Below are 26386 nucleotides of genomic sequence, written 5' to 3' on the forward strand. Positions count from 1 at the left end.
TTAAAACTGTAAAGGCTATGTCACCCCAATGGGTAGGCATGATAAGACTGTTTGCTGTTTGACCATTCTGTGCCTAGGATTTTTTTTAATGTGTAAAATGAGAGGTTTGGACAAGGTATTCTCACGGGCCTGTGGCCCTCAGGTCTGACATTCTGTGGTTCTGTGGCTCCTACTAGAGCTCAGAAATGGCTTTGAAACTGTTAGTTGCTTAAAGACAAAATATGTCATCTCTTATCATGAATGTTAGGGAATAAACGAAAGATACCAAGGCTACCGAAGTTGTGTCATTAAAGAATCCATGTTTGAAAACCCTGTTTCTAACCATCTTTAAGCAGGGCAAAGACAAACACAAGCGCACATCCGATATGGAAAACTGCCTGTCCTCTGTGAAAATTACCAACTTCAGGGGCTATGACTTCTACAGTCTGAAGGTATCTTTCCAACTGTTTCCTGTGGGGCATGGCTTTTTCTTTTAGTTTTTTGGTGGGGTGGGGAGGGGAGGGTCAGTGTTTTAAGCTGCCAGATTACTGCCTTGTTTACAGTAAGAGCAAAATGCAAGAGAGGAACCCAGGACTGAACAGGGCTTGCTCTCCTCAAACACACGGAAAGCTGGGGAAAGCCATTTTATCTTAAATAAGATAACAAGTGTGAGAGCACTTCATAGGCCAGAAAGCCTCTACAAATGTTAAAAGTGGTTGTTACTACTCTTCATCTCTCTGGACCTGGATTTCCTCATTGGAAACGTTAAGTTGTTTTTGATAAGACGATTGCTAAAGGTCTCCCTGAGCTTTAAAACTCTCACTTCATGCTTCTTCAGTAGTTAATTTCAGTAAGTTTTGCCAGTGGAACCTGGAATCAGACTTCCCAGTCCTGGGTTTGGGGTTCTTTGAGTTTTTATGTCAATAAACTGAAAAAGACTCATGATATTCTCAAGCTTAATTCAAAGCATCATCGATCTGAATTGATTTGAATCTTAAACTAGAAATAATGCACATTGTGCATTTCATGCTGTGTATTAGGAGGAATTGGCATCCCAGAGCCCCACAGAGAAAGCGATGGCTTGGGTCACTTGGGGAGTCACTGTCAAGAGGGATGTCCAGGGCCTGAAGCAGGAAATCATGATTCCAGGGGTTGCTTGGCCCTTTGGAACTGCAAGCCAAAGCAAATAGCCAACAGGTCAATACACTGAGGTGGAAATGTTTTCTTCTCTCTTTTTTCCTCATGTACAGGATAAGACCTGGGATGAAGTCATGGAAACACATCACAAACTCCTGACCAATCAATTAGACTTGAGAAAGCAGCAAGAGGCCATGTGGGAACTTTTCACAAGTGAATGCACCTATTTTTTGGACCATTTATTAGTTCTTAAGATGGTAATGCCAGGCTTAATTTTGTAGTAGATGGAAAATTTGTTTCTTTGGGCACTTGTTTTCCTCTTCTGAAAGAAATAAAAGAGAGAGAGAGAGAGAAGAAAGAGAAAGAAAGGAAAGAGAGAGAAGAAGGAAGGAAGGAAGGAAGGAAGGAAGGAAGGAAGGAAGGAAGGAAAAGAGAGGGAAAGGGAGGCGAGGTGAAGTTTTTTTCTCTTTCAGGGGATCGTGAAAATTTTTATTTGTCATTTATTTTTGTTTACCTATTACTCTACTGTCTTTTTATACTTTAACATTGGATGAGATCTTCTTAGTGAACTACTCCAGTGTCCCATCTGATGTTGAATGAATCTCTTCTGCCTTGTCTCACCAGTTTGCACACTCCTGAGCCAGGGAGCTCACACCCTTCTCAGGCAGTCCATTCCATCTTTCCTTGGCTTCCTTTCTTGGAGCTCTTGCTCCCTCGTGAACAGTGCCAGGTGACTGCTTTTTATCAGCTGCAGGGCCACCATTGCAGATTTTGGGGGCTACCATACACATGCAATTTAGTACTGTTGAATTACATGGTATATTCATGATGTCTCCTATGTAAATAGCACCTGTATGGTTACACACTGCTGCAGCTATGCTCTGGTGAGGCTCAGAACAGAGAATTTTTTCTAGAAGAACAATAGAGCAAGGAAGAGAACCATAGAGCAGCTTCCTCCCAGGACCACAGGGGAGGATGGGCCACACAGCTCCCAAGGTTGCCTCTGACCATAATACTTTTGCATCCTGATGACTGTCTTACACAGCTAAAAGGCACTGTGCTGGCAGACCTAAGTTCAAGCCCTGGCTCTGCCTCTGATTTGCCTTGTGACCTTAGGAAAGTGTAGTCCTTCATATCCTAAACCAGGGGTTGACAAATCTTTTCTGCAAAGGTGCAGATAGTAAATATTTTGGGCTTTTCAGGCTATATAGTTTTTGTTGCAACCACTTAACTCTGCCATTGCAGTGCCAAAGCAGTCTACACGAATGTGCCTGACTGTGTCACCCAGAAAACATCATTTACAAAAACAGGTGGCAGGCCAAATTAAGCTCACAGCCTGCATAGTTTGACAGTCCCTGTCCTAAGCTGTAAAAGAGAAATGACAGTACCATCTCTGGCTATCTCATAAGACCATTATGATGATCAAATTAGTTTTCTTTGAAATCTATCAAGTGCTATACAAACGTCAGTTATTTTCTGTAAGTAATATTTTTTGTCAATCACAGTGCTAAATCCTTAACTTAGCAAAATGTAAAACACAAAGACACTCTAGGAGAAAATTGAAATTTAGAGACCATGTCAGTTAGGATGCTTACAAGAGCATGTAATAGAAAACTAGCTTAAATAATACAGTATTTTGTTAGTCCTTGTGACTGCCAAGTTCAGAGGTGGGAGAGAATTCAAGACATGTTTGATCAAGGGGCTCAAAACAAAACAAAAAACATTTCTTTCCATCTCTCACCCTGCCTTCCATGGCATTAGCCACATCCTATGGCTGGCTTCTCTTGTAGTCACAGCATGGTTGCTATCCTTGAGCTAATGGCCAGAGAGAAAGAGAGAGAGACAGAGAGAGAGAGAGAGAGAGAGAGAGATCTTCTCAGCATTCATAGCAAAAGTCTTGAGATTTAATCTTATTGGACTGGCTTAGATCACATGCCCACCCGTGAGCCAAATCCACTAGCTCCGTAAGGAAGGAATGTGCCAATTGGCTTAAGGCAGTCAAGACCCAACCTTGGGAGTGAGATCAGCTTGCCACATGGCACATGTGCCGCCTGGGGAAGAGTAGACATGGGTGAAAACCAGCCTGTTTTTAGGGAAGAGGAGTATTGCAGGGGGTGGTAATGATAAATGTTCACTGCAGAGAACTAAGCCCCTGAGCTATGCCACCTTCCTTGTCCTAAGGAACCACAGAGCTTTCTGTCCCACTGTAAACTGTCCAAGCTTTTCAAAATAACATTTCCTGTTTAAGAAAAGGCCAATTTGAGCTCACTGTCAAATACCTCAGTGTATTTAAAGAATATATGTACCTTCCTTTTACACAATCAATATGTTTTCCAAAAGCGCTTATGAGTTAAAAATTTGTGACTCATATAATAAATATACTGGAGGACTCAGCATTTTTTTTTAAATGCAAAATTTCTGTAAAGCAAAGAATCTTATAACAATAGTAGTATTTCTTCCAAATTGTCCCAATCTATCTGTAGTAATGAGTTCTGTTTCTTACAATCATGTTTTAAATGCTTGGATATTGACAGATTTCCAGACAACCAATACTCCATGGATTTTGAAAGGTCTAAGTGGTTCTCGACAGGTGGCCTCTAGACCAGCAGCATCAGAATCCCTTGGGGACTTGTTGGAAATGCGCGTTCTCAGACCCCATCATAGATGAGGGTGGGGTCCAGCAAGCTCTGGTGTAACAAAGCTGCCAGGTGATTCTGACGCAAGTTCAAGAACCACTCGCTACACTAATGAAATAATACAGGAATGGGAATTGGAGAAGGTTACCTATCTAAAGCCCAGTCTTTTAACCCCTAACATTCTTGAAATAATTTGTCCTTTTGTCCCTTTGAATGCTTCCCGTCTTATGTACGCAAAGTATTTCTTTTTCAATAAACTGCTCTCTCTTCAGTTTATAGAATGAAGGGCAAGCTAGCTGTAAGTGAGGATTGTACTTCTTTTTTTTTATTTTTATTTTTTGACTTGCTGTGTAGTTCTCCAGTTTGTGAAATCATCAGATTAAGTAAAAATAACATAAAAACTCCCTTAATGGTTTCATCCATGTTTAATGCCTCTAAACAACTGAAACATTTTACCAGTTATCAGAGATTAACTCACTAAATCTCTACTTTTAATTCCCTGAAAGTAAAGTATATTTGGGTCTTTTGCAGAAGAAAGCATATGAGAACACACCATGAATATCGTTTTGCTCTCAAGTTAGTAGTGTTGGCAAGAAGAGAACCTTTGGGATTTCTTTGGCACTAGAAGCAGAGGAAGCCCATTTGGACAGATTCTGTTCAATAGGAATGTTGTTAGAATTGACTTAAGCAACCACAACTTTCATACTGAAAAGCTCATTTCCAATATGTTCTGTGAAGCTTAAATGTGATCATTTGTCTTGAGTATAGCATTTAAACCTTGAGAGTGCTGATTTCTCCATTGTTTTGTAAAGTTATACCCAGGAGGTTTATGTTTAATGTTCTTGCAAAAGGTATGTTTCAAAATTAAAAAATAGAAATTAATGTGCATATATTTTTTATTTCAAAGATCTTTATGAATACACTAAAATATCTGCAAACTCATGAATATCTCCTAGATGTGGATTTATGGAGACTTTTTGCAAACCTGGAGGAGTTAACTCAGGTGAGCCAAGTAGGAAGATTTTAGTAGTCATGTTTTAACATTCACTAGAAGATCTCGAAAATTCATACTTGGTCTGTTCTTATGGCTTGTATTCCATAATACATCTCCATATTCCATTCCCAGTCAGGACTTCAGGTTAATAAGAAAGAAGTTGAAATATCCATTGATGCCTTTCCCATAAATTGTAGATATTAGTTACCCTTTATTTGTCATTTTTCCATGGCTATTTTAAAAAGTAAACACATTCCTAAGATCTCCATCATCTTCATAAATGTTTATTTTCAACTGAATGTCCTCTTCTCACATACATTATAAACAAATAATATTTTTCCTCTTAAAAGGAAAGAAAGAGAGACAACAACAAGAATTTATTTATAAGAAAATATGTATTGGAGAGTGGAGGAAATAAATCTTTGAATTTTGCTAGGAGATAAATTTGAAATGGGAAACGTGTAAGAATGATACTTAAAGTTCAACAAATGTTTATTCCTTAACCCTGGGTGTGTGCCTACTTTTGCTTTCTTTCTCTCTGTCCCTAGACAAGCCTTGGTTTTGTGAACAGTCTCTTTGGCATCATCAAGGACTATGCAGACGCTTCTGAGATTTCCTCATCACTGGATTTTATTTCCGTACTCACAAAGGTAAACTCCTTCCGGGAGATCTCAGCTTCATAAAGTAGCATTACCCACCTCCCAAGACAGTTGTTTATACCCTACTTGATTTTTCTTCTCCCTGGGAAAGTTCTACCTCCACCCTCCTACAAAGGAACTGTCCCTTTCTCTACCAATCAACATTTTCAAAAATAACTTGCAGATTCTGTTTTCCCATTGTCACATCTCCTGTGTAGGTTTTATTAACACAAAAATCTGCATGCATGGAAAAGCCATTTCCAAGTCTGTTTTTTAAATTACTTCAATTTAAAGCAATATTCATGGCAATAGTTTAGTGTCTGCTAATTACATGATTCAGTTGTTTTAACGAAAGTACCAATTTCTCAGAAAGAAACAGAATAAACCTTCAAATTCTTCAACACCCTTGATCATATTTCTGTGGGTGAAATGAGGAGAAAAGAGGAAAACCTGTGCCCCAGGTTTGATAAGTGCTATTTATTTCTTGAGTAGACATTTGGACATCCTCCCCTACCCTTCTTACTTTGAGATTTTTAATCTAATTTTAATCTAATTTCATTTAGCAAAATCTGAATTTTTAAACTCCACTTTTTAAGAAAAAAAGACAGATTGAGATTTATTGAGAACTTACTAAGTGCTATATATGGAGCCAATACCCTGTATACAATAATGTGAAAAATTAAACAAGCTCCTTGCTTTTAAGGAATTTTAAGTCGGCTGGGTGCGGTGGCTCACGCCTGTAATCCCAACACTTTGGGAGGCCGAGGCGGATGGATCACGAGGTCAGGAGATTTGAGATCATCCTGGCTAACACAGTGAAACCCCATCTCTACTAAAAATACAAAAAATTAGCCGGGCGTGGTGGCGGGCGCCTGTAGTCCCAGCTACTTGGGAGGCTGAGGCAGGAGAATGGCGTGAACCCGGGAGGCGGAAGAGCTTGCAGTGAGCCGAGATCTCCCCACTGCACTCCAGCCTGGGCGACAGAGCCAGACTCCGCCTCAAAAAAAAAAAAAAGAAGAAAGAAATTTTAAGTCTTGTGGGGGAGAAATTAATCCAATAATGACACTAATGATTATATAATCAAAGTAAGATAAATGCTGGGGAAAAGAAGGAACATAAATATCATGAGTGTCCAACAAAGGAAACCTTGTAAGTTGGGAAGCATAGTAGGGCAGTCACAGGTAGGAAATGCTTCCTGGGGATATGACACTTGAGAAGATACATGAAGAAGGAAGAGTTTTAACAAGGCAAAAATAAGCGGGAAGATCCTTTAGTGAACATTGAAAACGGGTTGAAATAAGAAGATCTTTGGACGTTTTGTTTGTTGTTTAGTTGTTTTTTTATTTACTTTTTTTAGACAGCCTCTCTGTTGCCCAGGTTGGAGTGCAGTAGTGCGACTTCAGCTCACTGCCACCTCCGCCTCCCAGGTTCAAACAATTCTCATGCCTCAGCCTCGCAAGTAACTGGTATTAAAAGCATGCACCACCACACCCAGCTAATTTTTGTATTTATCAAGTCAATGAGATAGAAACTGAGGCTTACAGAAGTTAGATAATTTGGCTGAGATCACAGAGCCAATGGGTGGTAGAACTGGATATCTAAGCCTGACCATTAATGACTCTATTTTTCTTTTTTTTGGAGGGGAGGGTGGACAGAGTCTTGCTCTGTCACCCAGGCTGGAGTGCGGTGGCCCAATCTTGGCTCACTACAACCTCTGCCTCCTAGGTTCAAGCAATTCTCCTGCCTCAGCCCCCCGAGTAGCTGGGACCAGAGGTGTGCGCCACCATGCCCAGCTAATTTTTGTATTCTTAGTAGAAACAGGGTTTCATCATGTTGGCCAGGCTGCCCTCGAACTCCTGACCTCAGATGATCCACCCGCCTCGGTCTCCCAAAGTGCTGGGATTACACGTGCGAGTCACCACGTGCAGCCCCATTAGTGAGTCTTAATCTTGGCCTCTAACCAGTTACCTCCTGGTTCTGACATTTCTCAAGCATCTCAGTGCCTCATGAGAAGACCCTCCCTTTACCTCCAAGTTCTCTTCAAGGCCCAGCTATCAACATTCCCCTCCAAAATAAACTCACATCATCTTTCAAATTACTTCTTGCTGAAGCCAAAACCTGACATTGCTCCCTATAGTGTTTTGTCTTCTAAGGTCCTATAACAAAATATTTTTGTAGGTTTCACCATCTCTGGCTTTGTTACTGTCACTTCTGTTAGTGGTTTTTCAGGCTGGGTCTGCTTTCTCTAACACCAGCAGGTGTGCTTTCTTTCTCCAGTTCACCACATTGGGATACTATTGGAAATTCCTTAATGCAGCCCATGAGTCATTATATTATCAATAAACCTATCAATGGACACATAGGCTTAACAACATGGTAGACACTATGATGGAATCCTGAAGAGAGTGCCTGCCAGTAACAAGCCAGAAGAATTGCTGAAGAGAAAAAGAATAACCATCATTCCCAAGAAAGACGCTTAACTGAGATGGTGGCATGTAGTTCAGTGTGCTCAGTGTACCCATTATATGTATGAATATATATATATATATAATTGCCTTATTCTAAAAACAGTTTTAGGTGGCTTACAAATGTGTAGTCATTATAGCAAGTTTAAGACATTAAATAAAAATAATGAAGAAAAGGGAAGACAAGTATTAGACTGAGTAGGATAAAATGCATGCTACTAGATAGAGTACGCTGAGTAGAGATGTCCCAGATTTCCTTTTTTTTGGAAATGGAGTCTCCCTCTGTCACTCAGGCTGGAATGCAATGGTGCGATCTTGGCTCACTGCAACTTCCACCTCCTGGGTTCAAGCGATTCTCCTGCCTCAGCCTCCCAAATGGCTGGAACTACAGGCACATGCTGCCAGGCCCAGATAATTTTTTTATTTTTTAGTAGAGACAGCGTTTCAACGTGTTGCCCAGGCTAGTCTCGAACTCCTGAGCTCAGACAATCCGCCTGCCTCGCCTCTCAAAGTGCTAGGATTACAGGCGTGAGCCTCTGCGCCCAGCCAAGATGTCCAAAATTTCTACATGTTTAGAAGCCAGCAAAATTAAATGCATGGAAATTCTTGAGGCATATCAGATGAAAAGTCAAGTGTCCTAACTTTAATCACTTAGTATCAACACAAACTTAACATCAACCAACAGGGTCACCCAAATCAAAGGCAATATTTGTTACTGGGTGTCCTGCAGGATGTGGCGCCTGAAGAAACCTTAAACAGAAGTGAAGGGGTGAATTAAATCAAGACGGCCTAAATAGAATTTTCTTTAAGTATAAGGAGAAAAAGACTATTTATTGAGGTGTCAGCTGTTTATTATGAGAGTACCATATTTTGTTAAAATAATGTTTATTTGGAGATTACCTGTGTATTTCCACGCAGCTGTAGTGCCTGCTTGATCATGGCGCCTCCTCCACTTTTCCCTAGTTAATGATAAAAGTGAAGAGAAATAGTCTGTCAGGGATCAATGCTCTCCTTCACTTGTGTTCATCCTCCTTCTGCTCTTCCTTTCTTGCAGTATTTCCGAGGGAGTCTCTGTCAGAGCCACCAGACCTACTGCCTGAACTATTCAGCTGCTATCTTTTATCTTGAGAGCCTGAGGCAGAGAGATGACTTTGGAATTTATTTAAAAGTAAAGTATCATTTTCTTTTCTTTCGTAATTTTTCTGGTGCTTTTTGGGTGTCATGTGTACCGGGAATGATTGTATTTAAATTAAATGGGAAGAAGAAAACAAAATGATCAACACTATGTTTTAACTATAAATCTGCTTTCCTCATAAATACATTGGCCACTGCACACTTAGGAATATTAAATGGTGCACATCTGGAAACATTATGTTATCTAATATCCCTCCTGAGATTTTGGCTGCGGCTTAAAAATGTGTTCTTTGTTCATTATTTTATTTGTGGTAGAAACTGGTACATTGTAAGGAGAAACTATCGTAAGAACCTGAGCTTTGTGACTTAGAAGTTTGCCTCTTGCAGGAGTTAGTTCCAGGACAGAAACTTGCGGCGTCATTTACACTGTATTCTACATCCGTGCTGCCCCCTTGATTAGAGTATAAAGCACAATGTCAATGTTGCCTCCGGAATTGCGCTAATATGGCAGCTCTGGGTCCCACAGCATTAAAAGAAATTTCTGCCGGGGGCCTTCAGCATTTTCTAGTAGCCAAGCCTAAAACCAATTTCCCCTGACTTCCCTAATTCTGTTGGTCCGTGCCTTGATATTTCCTTAGTCTGAACTGGACCTTTTCAGTCCTGTGCCAGAGCCCTTTTGGATCATACAGAGAAAATGGTCCAAGCCTTTCCAGAAAATCAGCTCTTCCCTGCAGCTGCAAGAAGCCCCTGCCAGAGCATGACCTCAGAGGCTTGGGAGAAAAGGCTCCCATGGTTCCCAATGACTCAGCTGTGAATCAGTGGGCTTCTGTCAGGGCCTTGATATGCCAGGAAGCCTGGGTGTGCCAAGGATGAGAAAAGGGGAATCATCTTAGGGAAGGGACTTGGCCATATTTTTGTAGCTTCGGACCTTTAATGTTTCATTTGCTACCCAAACTGAAAACTGATAGCTCATTAGATTTCCAAATGCATGAATAATCATTTTGTGAATGTTTCCCCTAGAAGCTGATGGATTAGACTCTTAGGTAGGCCCCCAAACTGGGAGAATCCAGGTTCCTTTCTCTCCCTTCCAAGCTGAGAAAGAGATTAATTTAACAAGGTCCAATTATTGTTTTCAAATAACTTTGGAAAATCCTATATACATGTATTCAAAGCCAAATGATTTTTGACAAAGGCACCAAAAACATACATTGGAGAAACAACACTGTCTTGAGTAAATAGTGCTCGGAAAACTGAGTATCTCCATGCAGAAGAATGAAAGTAGACCCTATCTCTCACCATATCTAAAAATCAAATAAAAATGAATTATAAGGCCTGAAACTATAAAACTGGTGGAAGAAAACATAAAAGAAGCACTAGAGGACATTGGTCTACACAAATATTTTAGGGCTAAGACTTCAAAAGCATAGGCAACAAAAACAAAAATAGACAAATGGGACTATATTAAACCAAACGGCTCCTGCACGGCAGAGGAAACAACAGAGTAAAGAGGCAATCTGCAGAATGGGAGAAAATATTTGCAAACTATTCATTTGACAGGGAACTAATACCTAGAATATACAAGGAGTTCAAAGATCAAAAAAATAAATCCCAACAAGTGAGAAAAGAAAATCTGAACTGACATTTCCCAAAATGAAACATACAAATGGCCAACAGGTATATGAAAAATATATATATATATCTCAACATCACTAATCATCAAAGAAATACAAATCAAAACCACAGTGAGATATCATCTTACCCCAGTTAAAATGGCTACTATTTAAAAAGATAAAATAAAATAATAGATGCCAGCAAGGATACAGAGAAAAGGGAACTTTTGTACTGTTGGTGGGTATGTAAATTAGTGCAGTTGTTATAGTAAACAAAATGGAGGTTTCTTAGAAAGCTAAAAATAAAACTACCATCGATCCAGCAATCCCACCACTAGGTGTTTAGCCAAAAGAAAGAAATCAGTGTATCAAAGGAATACCTGCTCCCCCATGCTTATTACAGCACTATTCACAATAGCCAAGACATAGAATCAATCTAGTGTTCATCAACAGATGATTAGATAAAGAAAATACAATATATATATGCAATGGAATATTATTCAGCCAGAAAGAAAGAATGAAATCTTGTCATTTACAGATGAAACTGGAGGTCATTAAGTGAAATAAGCCAGGCACAGAAAGACAGATATTGCATGTTCTCATTCATATGTGGGAGCTAAAAAATGTTAGTATCATGGAGATAGACAGTAGGATGATGGTTACCAGAGTCTGGGAAGTGGGGAGAAGGGGATGAAAAGAGGTCAGTTAATGGGTGCAAACATACAGTTATAGAAGGAATAAGTTCTAGTGCCTGATAACCCACTGGGGTGACTATAGTTAACAATAATTTATTGTGTGTTTCAAAATAGCTAGAAGATTTGAAATGTTCTCAACATGAAGAAATGATGTTAACAAATGTGGTTAAGCATGTCCTAAATACCCTGATTTGATCATTACACATTGTTTGCATATATCAAAATATCACATGTGCCCCATAGATATGTACAATTGTGTATGAATAAAAATATATGTGGCATCCAAAGATATTTTGGGAAAGGTAGTAGGTAGAGAATACAGTGCTGTTATAACACATGATGCTTTTTTTTTTTTTTTTTTTTGAGACAGAACTTTGCTTTGTCACCTAGACTGGAGTACAGTGGCACAATCTCAGCTCACTGCAAACTCCGTCTCCCAGGTTCAAGTGATTTTCTTGCCTCAGCCTCCCGAGTAGCTGGAACTACAGGTGCCTGCCACCATGCCTGGCAAATTTTTTGTATTTTCGGTAGAGACAGAGTTTCACTATGTTGGCCAGGCTGGTCTCGAACTCCTGACCTCAAGTGATCCAACTGCCTCAGCCTCCCCCAGTGCTGGGATTACAGGCGTGAGCCACCACACCCAGACCACGTGACGCTTTTATAATGCATAATACTTTACCAGACACTTTCTCAAACATCTCTTAATTCTGAACACAAACCTGTAAAGTTGATTACATTGTTCCTTTGTGTCCCCGAGTCTCAGAGAGGTTAGATGACATTTGCAAGGCCACATAGCCAATAGGTGGCAAAGAAAGAACCATAGAAAGATTTTCAGGCAAAAAATCCAGTGCTCTTCATATCAGAACTATTTCCAGTTCCTTGGGGCTATTTCCCATGACCGTGGAACTATTAGCCTCATGAAACAAAGGTGAGAGGTCAGGGAGAGACTCACAGATACTCATGGTGACTAGTGTTTGAGCCCTTGCTATGGCCTAGACACTGTGCTACATGCTGGTCATCCCTCATCTTCTTGTCTACACACTAACTGCAGAATTTGATATTGTCCCCATTTTTCAGGAGTTTAGACAAATTAGGCAACATGCTGAAAGGTATGGTTGTTCTAGGGCAGAGGTAGGATTTGAATTCAGACCTGTCTGAACCCAGTGTTGAATCTCCTGCAATGTTCTGTTGGAAAACAACGTTCTTGGAGAATGTAAACCTATGCCATGTGATGGGCTGCCTGAAACTGACCTGTAAATGCAGTGATAAATGACCTCTAAACCCTCCATACCACATGAGGCTAAGCTTTATGAATGTATGTATTTTATCCTGGTGAACATTAATGGGATTAGAATTCTTCCTACTGTTTGTTTTTTAATTTATTTACTTATTTATTTATTTATTGAGACAAGGTCTGACTCTGTCACCCAGGCTAGAGTGCAGTGGTACAATCACAGCTCACTGCAGCCTCAGACTCCTGGGCTCAGGTGACCCTCACACCTCAGCCTCCCATGTAGCTGAGTCTACACACACATGCCACCATGCCTGGCAAATTTTCTAATTTTTTATAGATATTGGATCTCGCTATGTTGCCCAGCTTATCTCAGACTCCTAAGCTCAAGCGATCCTCCTGCTTACTCTTTTAGAAACAAAATAATGCAGAGGAAGAAACTGGGAACTTCATACCAAGTCTCTTCATGTGACGCAACTAACAATGGCTAAGAACTCTAGCTGCTATGGACTGAGTGTTTGAGATGTGCCACGCTCTGTTTTAAGCACTTTGTGTGGATTATCTCATTAAAACCTCTCGCCATCCCAATGAGGTAGTTACTCTTGTTATCTACATTTTACTGATAAATTTTAGAAAGGGTAAGTAAATTTCCCGAGGTTCCAAGAATTCTGGTTGCCCCATCCTAATGCTGCATCCCATTAAGACAGATTTATTAGGACTTTTTATTTTATTTTATATTTATTTTTTGGAACAGGGTCTCATTCTGTCACCCAGGCTGGAATGCAGTGGTACCATCATGGCTCACTGCAGCCTCAACCTCCCACACTCAAGTGATGGGACATATTTTCATCTGGGGCCCTTGAATCCTTTCACAGTTCCCCTAAGCACATTGGATATTTATTATAAAGCAAAAGTAGCCTCCATTGATCTAGACTCATCAATAAAAAAGGCCTTTTATGTCCAATCTCTCTCGATGAAGTGTTATTTGCCTTCCCTAACGGACCTGAAAAATGAAGTCAATAGAGAGATGAAAGGAAAACTTACAGCTTCACTTTTATAATGTCAAGCCGTTCTTTTTCTCTCTTCTGAAGTTTCCTGAAACACAAACGCTTCCAACATCCCTGCCTGGATCCTTGTCTAAATTATTTACCACAGATGCTTCTTGCCAGTTTTTATCTGGAGGAGTTTGGTGTTTTCACTTTGACCCTGAATACCAGTGCATGCTGGCAGCCACAATTGTTTCCCACAGCAGGGCAGTTTGGGGCAGTGGCCTGGGGCGGTGAGGTTTTGGGACGGCAGGGGCCTAACTGCTGCTGAGAAATCAGTTACAAGGATTCCCAGGCACCCAAGAGGTCCAGGACTCAAAGGTATCATTGGAACGATGCTGTCCCTGAGTCAACGTGGAAATCAGCCGCTAAAGCACAGCCCTGCTCCCCTCCACTCCCAGCCTTTCTTCATCTGTCGTGCTTGCTTCTGTCTCCATCCCTGCCAACCTCAATGAGAACCACAGTCATTTGGAGCTGGAGGAGAACTTGAAGATCATCTAGCCAAGAGCCATCTAGCCAGACTGGAGTCTGAGGTTGCAGTCAGTCATGATTGCACCACTGCACTTAGCCTGGGTGACAGAGTCAGACGGACCCTGTCTAAATAAATAAATAAATAAATAAATAAATAAATAAATAAATAAATAAAACTAGAACAGTTTGAAGAATTCTAATCCCATTAATGTGCACCAGGATAAAGTACATACATTCATAAACCTTGGCCTTAAGGGTAAATTTACCCCACTGCATTTATAGGTCAATTTCAGGCAGCCCATGACACAGGCTTAAGTTCTACAATAATGTTGTTTACAACAGAGCATTGTAGGAGATTGAACATCATGTTCAGACAGGTCTGAATTCAAATCCTACCTCTGCCCTAGAATGACCATATCTTTCAGCACATTGCCTAATTTGTCTAAAAAGAGAAATCGGAGGCCCAGAGAGAGAAGGTGGTCCTCAGAGCCCAGCTCCTAGAGCTCCGTTCACCATGCACCATGAGCTCACTCTCATGGCCAGCCATCTGTACGTAGGGGAAAGGAGAAGATTGAATTAGAGGCAGAGTCTTGCTCTGTTGCCCAGCCTGGAGTGCAGTGGTGCTATCTTGGCTCACTGCAACCTCTGCCTACCAGGTTCAGGTGATTCTCCCACCTCAGCCTCCTGTGTAGCTGGGATTACAGGTGTGCGCCACCACTCCTATTTTTTCTTTTTTCTTTTTTTTTTTTTTTTGTATTTTTAGTAGAAATGGGGTTTCACCATGTTGGCCAGGCTGGTATTGAACTCCTGACCTCAAGTGATCCTCCTGCCTCAGCCTCCCAAAGTGCTGGGATTACAGGCGTGACCTACCACACCCGGCCAAGAAGACTGAATTTGGCAGCATCCCCATGATGAAGAGCTCAGGATGTTTTCCAAAACATCCAGCTAAGCCAGGTACTATGGCTCACACCTGTAATCCCAGCACTTTGGGAGGTGCGCAGATTGCTGGAACTCAGGAATTTGAGACCAGCCTGGGCAACATAGTGATATCCAGTCTCTACAAAAAATTTAAAAATTAGCCACGTGTGGTGGCCTGTACCTGTGGTGCCAGCTATGTGAGAGGCTTAGGTGGGAGGACTGCTTGACTGCTGAGGTGGGAGGTCGAGGCCACAGTGAGCTGTGATCATACCACTGCACTTCAGCCTGGGTGACAGAGCAAGACTCTGTTCCCCATCTCCCTAAAAAAAAAAAAAAAAAAAAAATGGCTGATAGTGTGGAAGGAGAGTGAGACTCCACCTCACCCCACCAAGGACGAGGTCAAGCTATGAAAGACAAATGCAAATTGCTAGGCAGGAGGCTAGGAGATAAAGGGAGGGTTTAAGGAGGAAGAGAGAAAGAGCTCTCTCTTTCCAAAGAAGAGAATGGAGCCAGCAAAATAGTAGGGGCTTGTGGGCTGTGTATTTGACCCCTCTTCACAACCCAAAATCTTCAGTAAAATAAATATGCACACTCACAAAACATGTCATGAGGGGGTTTACAGCAGAAACTCACATAGGAAACCAAAAGGATACATTTGTTCCATGCTGTTCAGGAAAGAAACAGTGTACATGGAAACAAGAGTTCAGGGGCCAGAGGAAGCCATTAGAATCTCAGTCCCCTGAGTTGGTAAATATCTAGGGGAGGAGTTTGGACCTCCACAGGCCATTGGATTGGTTGGGAGTTGAGCCAATTGTACCTAGATCTTCAAAATGCAAGGGCTGACACGTGGACTTGAAGGTGTCTCTGGGGATGCAGCAGGAGTCTCCTGCAGTGTGCCTGGCCCACCTGAGGATGGCCCTGAAGGATCTGGGTCACACTGCAAAGGATTTAACCTGGAGAATGAAAGGAGAATGGAAGGTGGAAAAGAAATGAGGCACCAGCCTGCAGCAGGAGAAATATTTAGTGTAAGGGCGGGATCCCTGTTGTAGTCAATTCAGGCTGCTAGAACAACACACCATAGATTGGGTGGCTTATAATCAACAGGAATTTGTTGCTCACAGTTGTGGAGGCTGAAAGTCTCCTGGTGCCAGAATGGTTAGGGGCTAGTGATGACCCTCTCCTGGGTTGCAGACAGCTGTCGTCTTCTTGTAGCCTCACTTGGTGGAAAGAGAGCTGGAGAGCTCTCCAGGACCCCTTTTATAGGGACACTAATCCCATTCAAGAGGGTTTCATGCTCATGGCCTAATCACCTCCCAACAGCACCGCCTCCTAATACCACCCCATTGAAGGTTAGGATTTTATTAGGTTGGTGCAAAAGTAATTGCAGTTTGTGGCATTAAAAGTAATATTACGTGGATTTGAAGGAAAACAAACATTCGGTTGATATTAATCCCTTTATCACTGAACTCAGGGTCAATTTGGTGTGAGTGGACAGGGTAAGAGAAGAGGAATAGAACACACCACCCCCTCTACTCCTTCCTGATGTACCCATCTGCATGCTGGCCAGTGACCACCTCCATGCCTCATTTGCCACCTTCATTAAGTCAGAGCCCCTTAGTTCAAGGAAGCTCACATTCAAAGAAATAGCACAGCAGATAAAACAAATGTAAAAGCTATTCTCATGTTTACTGAGATTTCTCAAACACAATTTATGGAACCCCAATGTATAACCCATGGCAATACTTACTATACTTAACTAAATTACTAAAATTTCTTGTCTTCCCCAGTGCTGGCATACCCTAGAACTGCCTCTTCTTCCAAATCCCAACTCCAAACTCTCCCTATTGAAAATTGTCCACATCTCTACCTCTCTCCTCTCCCCTTTTTGTTCTAGATCAACTAAGCCTCTTCAACTTCTCTTTTCTTTTTTCTTCGTTTTTTATCACTACCTTGATTCTCCTCAGCTAAGGGGAGTCAAGGAATTGACCCAACAAGCAAGAATCCTTCCTTTGCCCTCCTGCCTCTCCAGTCTCAATTCTCAATTCTCCTAACTGCATCACAACAAGGATGGGAACAAAGCTGGTGAAACCAGAAATCTCCCCTGACGGCCTGGGAAGAAAGGCTAATGGGCAAAAGTAAATTCACTCTCAAATGAGAAGGGTAAACAAGGCTGGAACACATCTATTATTACATCTTATCACTACCGCTAATGGAACATGCACTTTTTAGGGGATTTAATTTGTGGCTTATAAACTGTCCCAGCACACTCACAAGTACGGCCTGCAGTTACTGAGTAAAATCTCCAAGAACCTCTCATATCCAGGCTTCTTAGTGGCTCGATGGGTGAGGTAGATCATTCTGATGTGGCTACTTTTGCCTTCCCCAGTGGTGTGAGCAAAATGAACAATGCAGACGGCTCCACCTGCCTGAGCTACTAGTGGCCCCACTTCAGAGGCTCACTCGATATCCGTTGTTGCTGAAGAATATCTGGAAAAGGAGCATGGACTCTGCTGAGAAAATCATGATCTACTCCATCAAGGAAAAGGTGGAAAAGTCCATCCGTAAGTCCCTGAGATAAGTGAGCTTAATTGAAGAATTGTGGCCTTGTGACTCCTGGAAACCCTCTAGGCTTCCATCTTAGGAGGCAATTCCATTGATTTGAGGTCATGGCTCTTGGAAATGTGGGTTCAAGTGTGAGTACATTGTAAATCAAATACGCACAGAACAATGGGCTCCAGTCACATCCTGGCGAACACTATGAGAACTCTAGCACCAAGTTTACACAGGATGTGGCTCTGTCTCCAAGTGTTTCAGAAGTGAGTTCAGGCAGGAAAAGTTCTACTTCCCAGATAACTGAAGGCACTTTGTTTTTAACAGCCATACTGACCCCACACACAAAGCAAATGGGAGTAAACACCATGGAAAATGTGTCCAGAGGATAAATTACCATTCGTCATTTCTCAAATCACCAAAAGCCAAGGTCAATGTGAAACTACTGCCAACTGCAATCTTTAGAACTGAAATTTGAGGATGGGAACTGAGCAGGCCCTATGATGACTTAAGTTTATTTGTGTAACTCTGTATAATTGAAATTCACATAAAGAAGTTCATGATTTATGCCCATAAACCAAGGTTTCCCGATGGGCATCAAAAGGGAACAATTCAAATTGGTAATATTCAGCTGTACATAATTGTTTTTTCTTTTACAAATTTAAAAGTAAAATGATACTGCCTGGAACAGGTACTTTAAAAAAAAAAAAAAAAGGTAAAATGACTGTTTAATTGGGTTTTTCTTCTGTTTTTAAATTTTTTATTCAGATTCTAAAATTACCTGAAGAGCTGGAATTAAGTTTATCAAGCGAGTAAGACAAAGAGTCTCTTAAAGATGACTTCTTTAAGCTTTAGAAGTAACCTTAAGGATTGTGACTCATTTAGATGAGTTTGTGAGGAAAGATAACGCAGCACCTCTGGAGATTTCTCAGTGAAAGATGGATTCTGTTGTTGAGGGAAGAGACCTGTGTGGCCTCCATTTAAGTCTATTATCTTAAAGATGGTGAATTCTGAAGAGGTCTGCTAACAATGTGAGTCTGCAGGTCTTTTACTTGCCCTGCATGTCTTCAAAAAACATTTCAAACCCTCAATAGCAACATGTTATTAGAAAACATTGGAAAATGAATATAAACCTTCCAAAGATAAATTGAGTTCCTACTAAAAACGAAATAATCACCATGATCATGAAGTGAATATATACTTTTACGATTGGGACAAAAACATATGTTTGTCCTTGTTAGTCTGATTTTTTTTCTTCCTCTAATTACAGGCTGTGTGGTCTAGGAAATAAGAGAAAACTACCAAGGATTTTATTAGTATTCTTGAAATAAGAATACACAATATACTTTCAACCTACTGAATTAAATTAGCTAAGCTTCATTTTTCTCTGCAAGAGGCTGATTTCAAATTAGTGAGTTTTCTAAGACGCATGAACAGCAAGCAATATGTGAAACGAACTTAATATATGGTCTGGCTCCAGGGGCGGCCAGTGCTTCTAAATGATTCCTGTGGACCTTGGTTAAAATTTATATGCAATGTCACATGCACCTAAAAAGACTGACTATGTCTTGTCTTTCAGGGGACCTTGAAGGAAAAGTGAAATGGCTGGACAATTTCCAAAAATTTAGATATCTACAGGAGATTATAGTGTGGCCACCGCTTTGGGATAGAGATAAAAGGTTTTTCATTCCAGAGGTACAAAAAAAAAAAAAAAAAAAAAATCAATTAGGACTTCTGTCCATTTCTGGAAGTTGGGTATTCAGATAGAAATACAATCATTTTAGATGTCCCCATCTGTCCACTTGAAGAATACATCTAGTTTCCAGAACAGGAAGTAAAGTCTTCATCCGTAGGGCATTGTGTGCGGGGAGGCTGAGGTCGCTGTGCCATTCTTATGATGGTCCTTCTGAGAGGTTTTTTCATTGTTTCCCGTTCCCATGACCGTCTGCCGGCATTTCCAAATGTCATGAACTTTCTAGATGGAGTTGATTGCCCCAGCTTTTTAAACATGTTCTCTTCCGATCACTAACAACATCTCTTTTATTTTCTCCCTTGTTTTACAAGTGTTTGAAACACATTTTTAAAGAACACACAGCGGAAAACATCTTGTCACCAACCAACAGACACCTTCTCTACGAAGGAAAATTAACTCTGGCAGGTAAATAGCTGCTTCCTTAAAAAACCCAGCATCTGTGCCGTCTTGTATCTTGTTTGACTGCCAGTAATTGAAGAGCAGGAGGAATTGTGTTTGCCTATGTTCCAGGTGATGGAGGGTGTGAATCAGAGAGCACCCTATGGAGCCATACAGATTCAGGCTTGAATGAAGACTTCGCAACACAGCTAGCTAGGTGCCCTCTGTTTTCTCTCTGCAATGGGATAACTGTAATTATTCCATAGGATTGTTAAAACAACAAACAAGAGCAACTTAGCTCACGGTCTGGAATCTAGTAAACTCTCAGTCAATGGCAGGTGTTATCATCACAACTGTTGTACTCCTCCAATGAGCCAGACAATCAAGCTCTCAAATGCTTATGGAGAATCTATAATATAGTACAAGTTGTGCTAGGTAGGTGCCATTGGAAGATATAAAAACGCATTCTGTATAATTCTTTCCCTCTAGTTGGGAAGCTCTGCCTTATTACCAGACCTGCAGGATAAGTTCAAAAAAGAAGAGAGTCCTTGAGGCTGGAGTGCCCTGAGAGGCTTCGTGCAGTCCATGGGACTGGAGGTGGGCTTGGAGGGGCAGGAAGGATGAGGTCAGTGGAAGGACAGGAGGGAGGTCATTCAGATAAAGAGCAGAGCCAGAGAAGTCTTGGAGACAGAAGTCCCTGCAGAAGCTTAGTTTCTAGCAGAGTACATAGGAAGCCAAGCCCCTGGGGCTGACTGCCTGGCTCACTCTCTGCTCAGCCTTTTCTGCCTGTACAACCTTGGGCCATTTACAGTGATCTCCTGTGCTTCAGTTTACCTTTCTTTATTGTGAGGATTAAATGAACCAACAGATGTATAAGCACTCAGAAGAATGATTGACAGAAAGTTCACGCTCGATAAATATCATGATGACCAGAAAGGCTGCCTGGCTGAAATAAGATTTAGAATCATTTATTTATTCATTTCTGCACAAAATCTTGACCAGGTACCTACTGAGTGTGAAGTCCTGTGGGATGGGAGGTTGCCTAACAGTGGTGATGTGATATCTGGTGGGGAGGCGCTGGGAAATAATCCCTTAATACGTGTATATTGAAACTCTGCTCTATTTTAGAGGTAGTCTGGATGTCAGGTTAGGACGTAAAATCCCCCTGGCAGCTGTTAAACAAGGAAGATAGACATGTCCAGTGTTTTATATCCAAGGGCTTTTTCATACGTTGTCTCTTTCCAGTAAGTTAAATAGAGAAGTTGCTTTTAATCCCTTGTTACAGGTGAGAGATTTGGGGTTCAGGGAGGTTCTGTATCATGCCCAAGTTCACCTGGTGGGTGAATGACAGAGTACCAGCTGGAGCCAGGCTGCGTTGGTCCAGCTGGCTTCCAGAATCAGAGCAACTGCCTTGGAAACCAAACAGAAGGACCTAGCCAGGAAACTGCAGGCAAGCAGAAGTCATTGAGCTCTCAGACAGGGAAGTGATCGGTTAAAAGGGTGTTGAAGAAAGCCTTGTTAATAAGCAGTCTTCAAAATGGCATAGAGGAGACCAAAGCAGAGAGATCAGTGGTGAAACCGGAAGTTCAGTGGTGAACAGTATGAAGTGAGAAGACTCTGGGCCTGTCTGTTGCTCTACCATTTTTAACCTGTTGTTCACCCACCCCCCCCACTTTCATTTGAAAAGATAACAATTTTAACTTTTCTTTAATGTTATTTACAACTTCAAAGTAATTATATTTTATGACAAGAACAAATCAAAGTAATAAAACAAAACATAATCTGTGTTCCAGCATGTATCTTTACCTCCAAAACTAGCCTCACCTGAAATTATGTGAGACTTTGGTTCACGCCTTCCCTCTTCCTCCCTACCTCCCAATACTGTGAGATGCACCACCTTCTCCTAAAACATTAGAAATGGGCATGATAGAAAAGGGTACGGGAGATATTGCAAAGGCAAAACCAGGAGGACCTTATGATCGATAAAGTGGATGAAGAGGAAATGAGTATAAAAAACTGTTCTAATCTGTGTATCTGAAAGTTTTGTTGATAATGCCGTGGGTGGTAGAGGGAGTGGGGTCAGGGAGTCAATTTTAGGGTTCAGGTTTGGGCATAATAAGAACCCACATGGAAGCTGGAGGAGCAGCTCCTGGTGGGTGAAAGGCTATGTCAGATGTGAATTCATGCATCGCATGGGTTCAAAGTGACTGTCATAGATGTGTGGATTGGAAGCTCACCTAAGAAAGGCTCTTTACAAGCAGACTCAACTTTTCCAGAAAATGCTTCTTGTACAGTCAGATGTGGTAGCATGGAGATGAACTACGTAATGTCACTAACACCAGGCACTTGTTTAATGGCATGAGCTGTATTAGTCAAATTCCATCAGAGATGGAGACTCCATATGATGTAGTCTACATGGTACCAAGTCAAGTGCAAAGTCATGAGACTGGACTCAGAGATGAGCATGGAGATTTAATGGGGCAGGGTGATAGTGTTAGAAGAAACAGGACATTTCGCTTCTTGGTCTTTTGGCTAAGATCAAGTGAAGAAACAGGACATCATTTTAAATGAAAAAAGCATTGAACCAAAAGTCAGGGGATCTAGCACCAACTGTAGACTTTGGGAAAATTTAAATGCTCTTATTCTCTTTTATAAATGTTATTGCTGCTGCTGATAATGATGATGACGATGAGGATGAAAATGATGTGATGATACCTAACACATACAGTGTTTCCGAATTTCTTCCAGACTTGAAAACTGTGCTCTTATAACCAAATAAGTATACTTTCTCATTCCCAGAAGGTACACATTTTCATAATTTGTTTTGTAAATTGCTTGGTGGAAAACTAGGGCTTCAATAAATGGTAGCTAAAATAATTATCACTTTCTAGAATAATGTATGGAACATTATCTAGAATAACATCTGGAACACATAGAAGGTGTGCTCCCTGCCTGTTTGTCAAAATAAAATAGTTCAAATTAGAAGGAGAAAACAAAACTGTTTCATTTTGACAATGATCATTGAGCTGACACGTACATGAGTAGCAGAGGATGGTAATAGCACATTTTACAGGTTTGAAGGTTGCTGTGGACTGAATTGTGTTCCTCCACAAATCACATGTTGAAGCCCTAACGTCCAGTGTGACTATGCTTGGAGTAAGGAAGAAATGCAGGTAAACTGAGGGACTCGGGCTGGAGCCTTGATCTGATAGGATTAGTATCCTAATCAGAGCAGACATCAGAGAGCTCACTCTCTCTGTTTGCCATGTAAGAACACATCCAGAAGGTGGCTATTTGCAAGTAAAAAAGAGAGGCCTTATCAGGAACCGAATCGACCAGCACCTTGACCTACTTCCCAGGCTCCAGAACTGTGAGAAATAAATTCCTATTGCTTAAGCCACCCTGTCTGTGGTATTTTGCTATGGCAGGCTGAGCTGGCTGTTCACAGGTCTAGTGTTGTACCATTTCTAGCCCTGTTTATCAGTTGGCGTATAGATTCAGCGACTGGAGACAGACAGGTTAAAAAAAGCTTATTTCTCTCTTGTTAAGTCTCAACCTATATGACAACTCCACTCCATGAAGTCATTAGGAATCCAGATTCCTGCTGTCTTGTAGCCAAATCTAGGGTATTGCCTTCTTCTGTGTGGCCCAAGGTGACTCACCAATATGTTTGCTTTCTACCCAATGAGAAGGAGAGACAGGGACAAGAGAGCTTGGCCCTGCCCTTCACGAATATGACTCAGAAGTTGCATACTTTGGCTCACATTCCATTGGTCAGAATTTAGCTCCTTGGTCATACTCGGCAGCAAGAAAATGTAGTCTCTATTCTCTGTGGATGGGTCCTCACTAAAAGTTGGGAATTCCATTGCTACAAGAGAAGGGGAGAATGGTTTTCAAGGGACATCCAGCAGTCTTTGCCACAACCTGATTTATGAAAAATTAAGTTTCTGATAAGATTTTTTAAAAACTATTCAAGGACTATTTAATTTGAATAAAATAACTGATTTCTCCCCTGTGCAAATATATAAAAAAATCTTATCTCTAAACTTAGAATAAGAGGGGATAGAAATGAATCCTAAATGTTGTATCGACTGCTTTAAATCTTCCAGGGGTAAAAACATATAAGAAAGAACTTCTAGAACAATATGTATAATAGAATAAGCTGAAAAAAATTACTGGGTTTTCCTACGATTACTCTAAGCACTTGTCACAACCCCCTCTAAAAACCTTTTCCTCTGAAATCACTTACATTTAACCCTTTTTTCTAATTTCTAAGGGATAGAGTAAAATAAGGAAGGAGATGCCTTATTCTAATATTTGGTTTCTCTTCTACTGCTATTCCCTTCTTAGGGAAAACTAAAGAAAAGCTTTTTGCCTTAAGTAACTATTAAAGCTAATATCAGAAAAGGTTGTAAATATGAAACACATGGAGAATATCTAAACATTTATAGACACATTCTAAAACTTGAGAAATAAGTAGTTTTAATGACTGTCAACCTAGGCCACCATAACAAAATATCACAGACAGGCTGGCTTAAACAGCAGAAATTTATCTCTTACAGTCTGGAGACTGAAAAGTCCCAGGTCAAGGTGATGGCAAATTCAGCTCCTAATGAGCACTCTCTTCAAGATGAAGGGTGGGGGACAGTGGGGTATCTGGTGTCTCAACAGAACATTAATTCTACTGGATCAGTGCTCTAGCTTTATTAACTCATTTTACCCTAATTACTTTCTTACTCCAAATGCAGCCACACTAGGGGTTTAGGGCTTCAACATATGAAATTTGAGGGACACAATAGCATAGTTCATAGCAGTGAGAAAATGCCTTTTCTCTGGTTATGTGTGCCTTTGCCAATAACCACCCGGAGGAATCAAGGGGCAAAAATGCTGCAAGTTCAATCAGTTGATGGATTTACTCTCGGCTTAGTTGAAGCCACTACAAATATCATCTGAGTTATTTTAGATTCAAATGAGACACATCATAAATTCAATGTCTTTAATGTTAGAAGCTTGGCCTCTCATCAAGTCTCTGCTTTAGGAATAAATAAAGCAATTCAACATTGAGGCGGGCAGCTTTGTGACCTACATGATTAGAGGCCCTGGGGTGCTGTAATAGCCACCTGGTTTTGTTTTCTAAAGAATTCACTGATAAAAAAGAGAAAAAGAAAGAAAGAGAGAGACAAGAAGGAAGGAAGGAAGGAAGGAAGGAAGGAAGGAAGGAAGGAAGGAAAACTCTTCTACTTAACAGTTTCAAGTCCCCATTTCAGCTTCTCTTTTTTTCCTCAGAAAGCACAAGATTCCTAGATGTTTATCTGTTTCTCTTCAATGATTTCCTCTTAGTTACGAAAACTAAGCGCAACAAAAAGGTAAAATGCTGCTGTTTCAAAATACGTTTCTAAACAAGTTTGCTAAATGAGTTTAGAAATATTTCTAAATAAATTGTGGTAAAAATATAAAATTTCTTTTACATCAGGCTGAATCTTTTCCTCTAAAAAAATGAAGGCACTATAAAATATTGACGTTTTTAGTCATAAAGCTCTGAATTAAATAAATAAATAAATAAATAAATAAACAAAAAATGCGAGTTGCATTTCTCAAGGATGTCAAAAGAGGAATACATTTTTAGAACAACTTAATCTATATACTTGCAAGTTAAGTCCCAGAAGCCACAGGACTTTGCCTGACCTGCCTAAGCAAAGGAACTCAAAACATCTTTGTCCATTTTGGCCCATTCCTTTACTGAATTGGCCACCACAACAAAAACAGCTAGAGTAGGACCCATCTGAACTGTCTACTGTCTTGTGTCGAGGTGGTATTCAACACTCATTCTTATTTGAAAGCTCACATTATTTCTGAGAAATAATGATTTGGGGGTGGAGATGAGAGGGAGCCCTGATCTCTCAGTGTCTACCTATATAAAAAGTGTAGAAGCCAAACGTGTATGCAACTGGCCTCACAGACAAAATGAGTCAGCTAAGAGCTAGAGCTGCAAAATCTCTATAGGGAATAGGGATTTTTTTCACGTTACTTAAGTATTATTTGTTACTATTATTGGTGGTGTTATTTTTACTGCCCATTAAGCCACTGATCTGTTGCTGGTCCCCAAAAGGCTTTCTGTCTAATTTACTATTTCACAATCTGTTTCCTGAATGGTGTGTTTGAGTGGTATCAGGTAGGGAAGTTTCTCTAAGGCTCCCAGACATCCACTCGCAGAGGTGGAAAGAGAAATGCAGTGTCTTCAATAGTCGGAGATATCTAATGTTGCTTTATTCCATTCATTTCTTTACCAAGTGACTAACCTTGCATAGATAAGATCATGAGACTAGCTATCTCATATCTTTTAATAAACTAAGCTTCTACATACCATGTTGGTTAGTTGAGCTAAATCTTTAAGCAATAAAATGATACCCATTAATCAATCTATGAATAGCTAATCGGTGGTTGGGGAGGGAATAGGTGTACAAGAATATTAAGAGTCACAGTTTCGGAATTTGTATGACCTCCCATTATAAGTTACTCAGACTAGCATGTCTGAACAAGCCAAGTTCTGAAAAATCTCTACCCCCTTCTAAAAACCTTGATGCTTGCATAGCTGACCTTCACATCAATTAATGGTACAAATCAGAGTATATGAATTAATGGCAGCCCATGTCGGACATATAATAAACTGATATTCTGGTTTTATGCATCACAAGTTGATTCCTAAAGTAAGGAAAGGTATCAGTTTACATGCCTCTTTGCTATTTTATGT

At 40.7% G+C, this 26386-nt stretch overlaps 1 protein-coding gene across 9 annotated transcripts in view; it reads left to right on the forward strand.

Moving 5' to 3' along the window:
• The window catches only part of PLEKHG7 (pleckstrin homology and RhoGEF domain containing G7), a 105365-nt gene that overhangs the window by 71756 nt on the left and 7223 nt on the right, over window positions 1-26386 (forward strand). For 6 of the 9 annotated variants that reach the window (XM_021922760.2, XM_021922759.2, XM_021922757.2 and 3 more), the window contains 9 exons: window positions 333-431; window positions 1230-1373; window positions 4660-4755; window positions 5295-5396; window positions 8904-9017; window positions 17341-17515; window positions 19084-19199; window positions 19569-19662; window positions 24922-25001. In XM_021922760.2, the coding sequence (XP_021778452.2) occupies window positions 333-431; window positions 1230-1373; window positions 4660-4755; window positions 5295-5396; window positions 8904-9017; window positions 17341-17515; window positions 19084-19199; window positions 19569-19662; window positions 24922-25001 (1020 nt within the window). The remainder of the gene's footprint in view (window positions 1-332; window positions 432-1229; window positions 1374-4659; window positions 4756-5294; window positions 5397-8903; window positions 9018-17340; window positions 17516-19083; window positions 19200-19568; window positions 19663-24921; window positions 25002-26386) is intronic. The other 3 variants (XM_021922762.2, XM_003906949.5, XM_021922763.2) reach the window with 2 other exon arrangements.

The sequence above is a fragment of the Papio anubis genome, chromosome 9 (assembly GCF_008728515.1).
Source record: "Papio anubis isolate 15944 chromosome 9, Panubis1.0, whole genome shotgun sequence".
Lineage (NCBI taxonomy): Eukaryota > Metazoa > Chordata > Mammalia > Primates > Cercopithecidae > Papio > Papio anubis.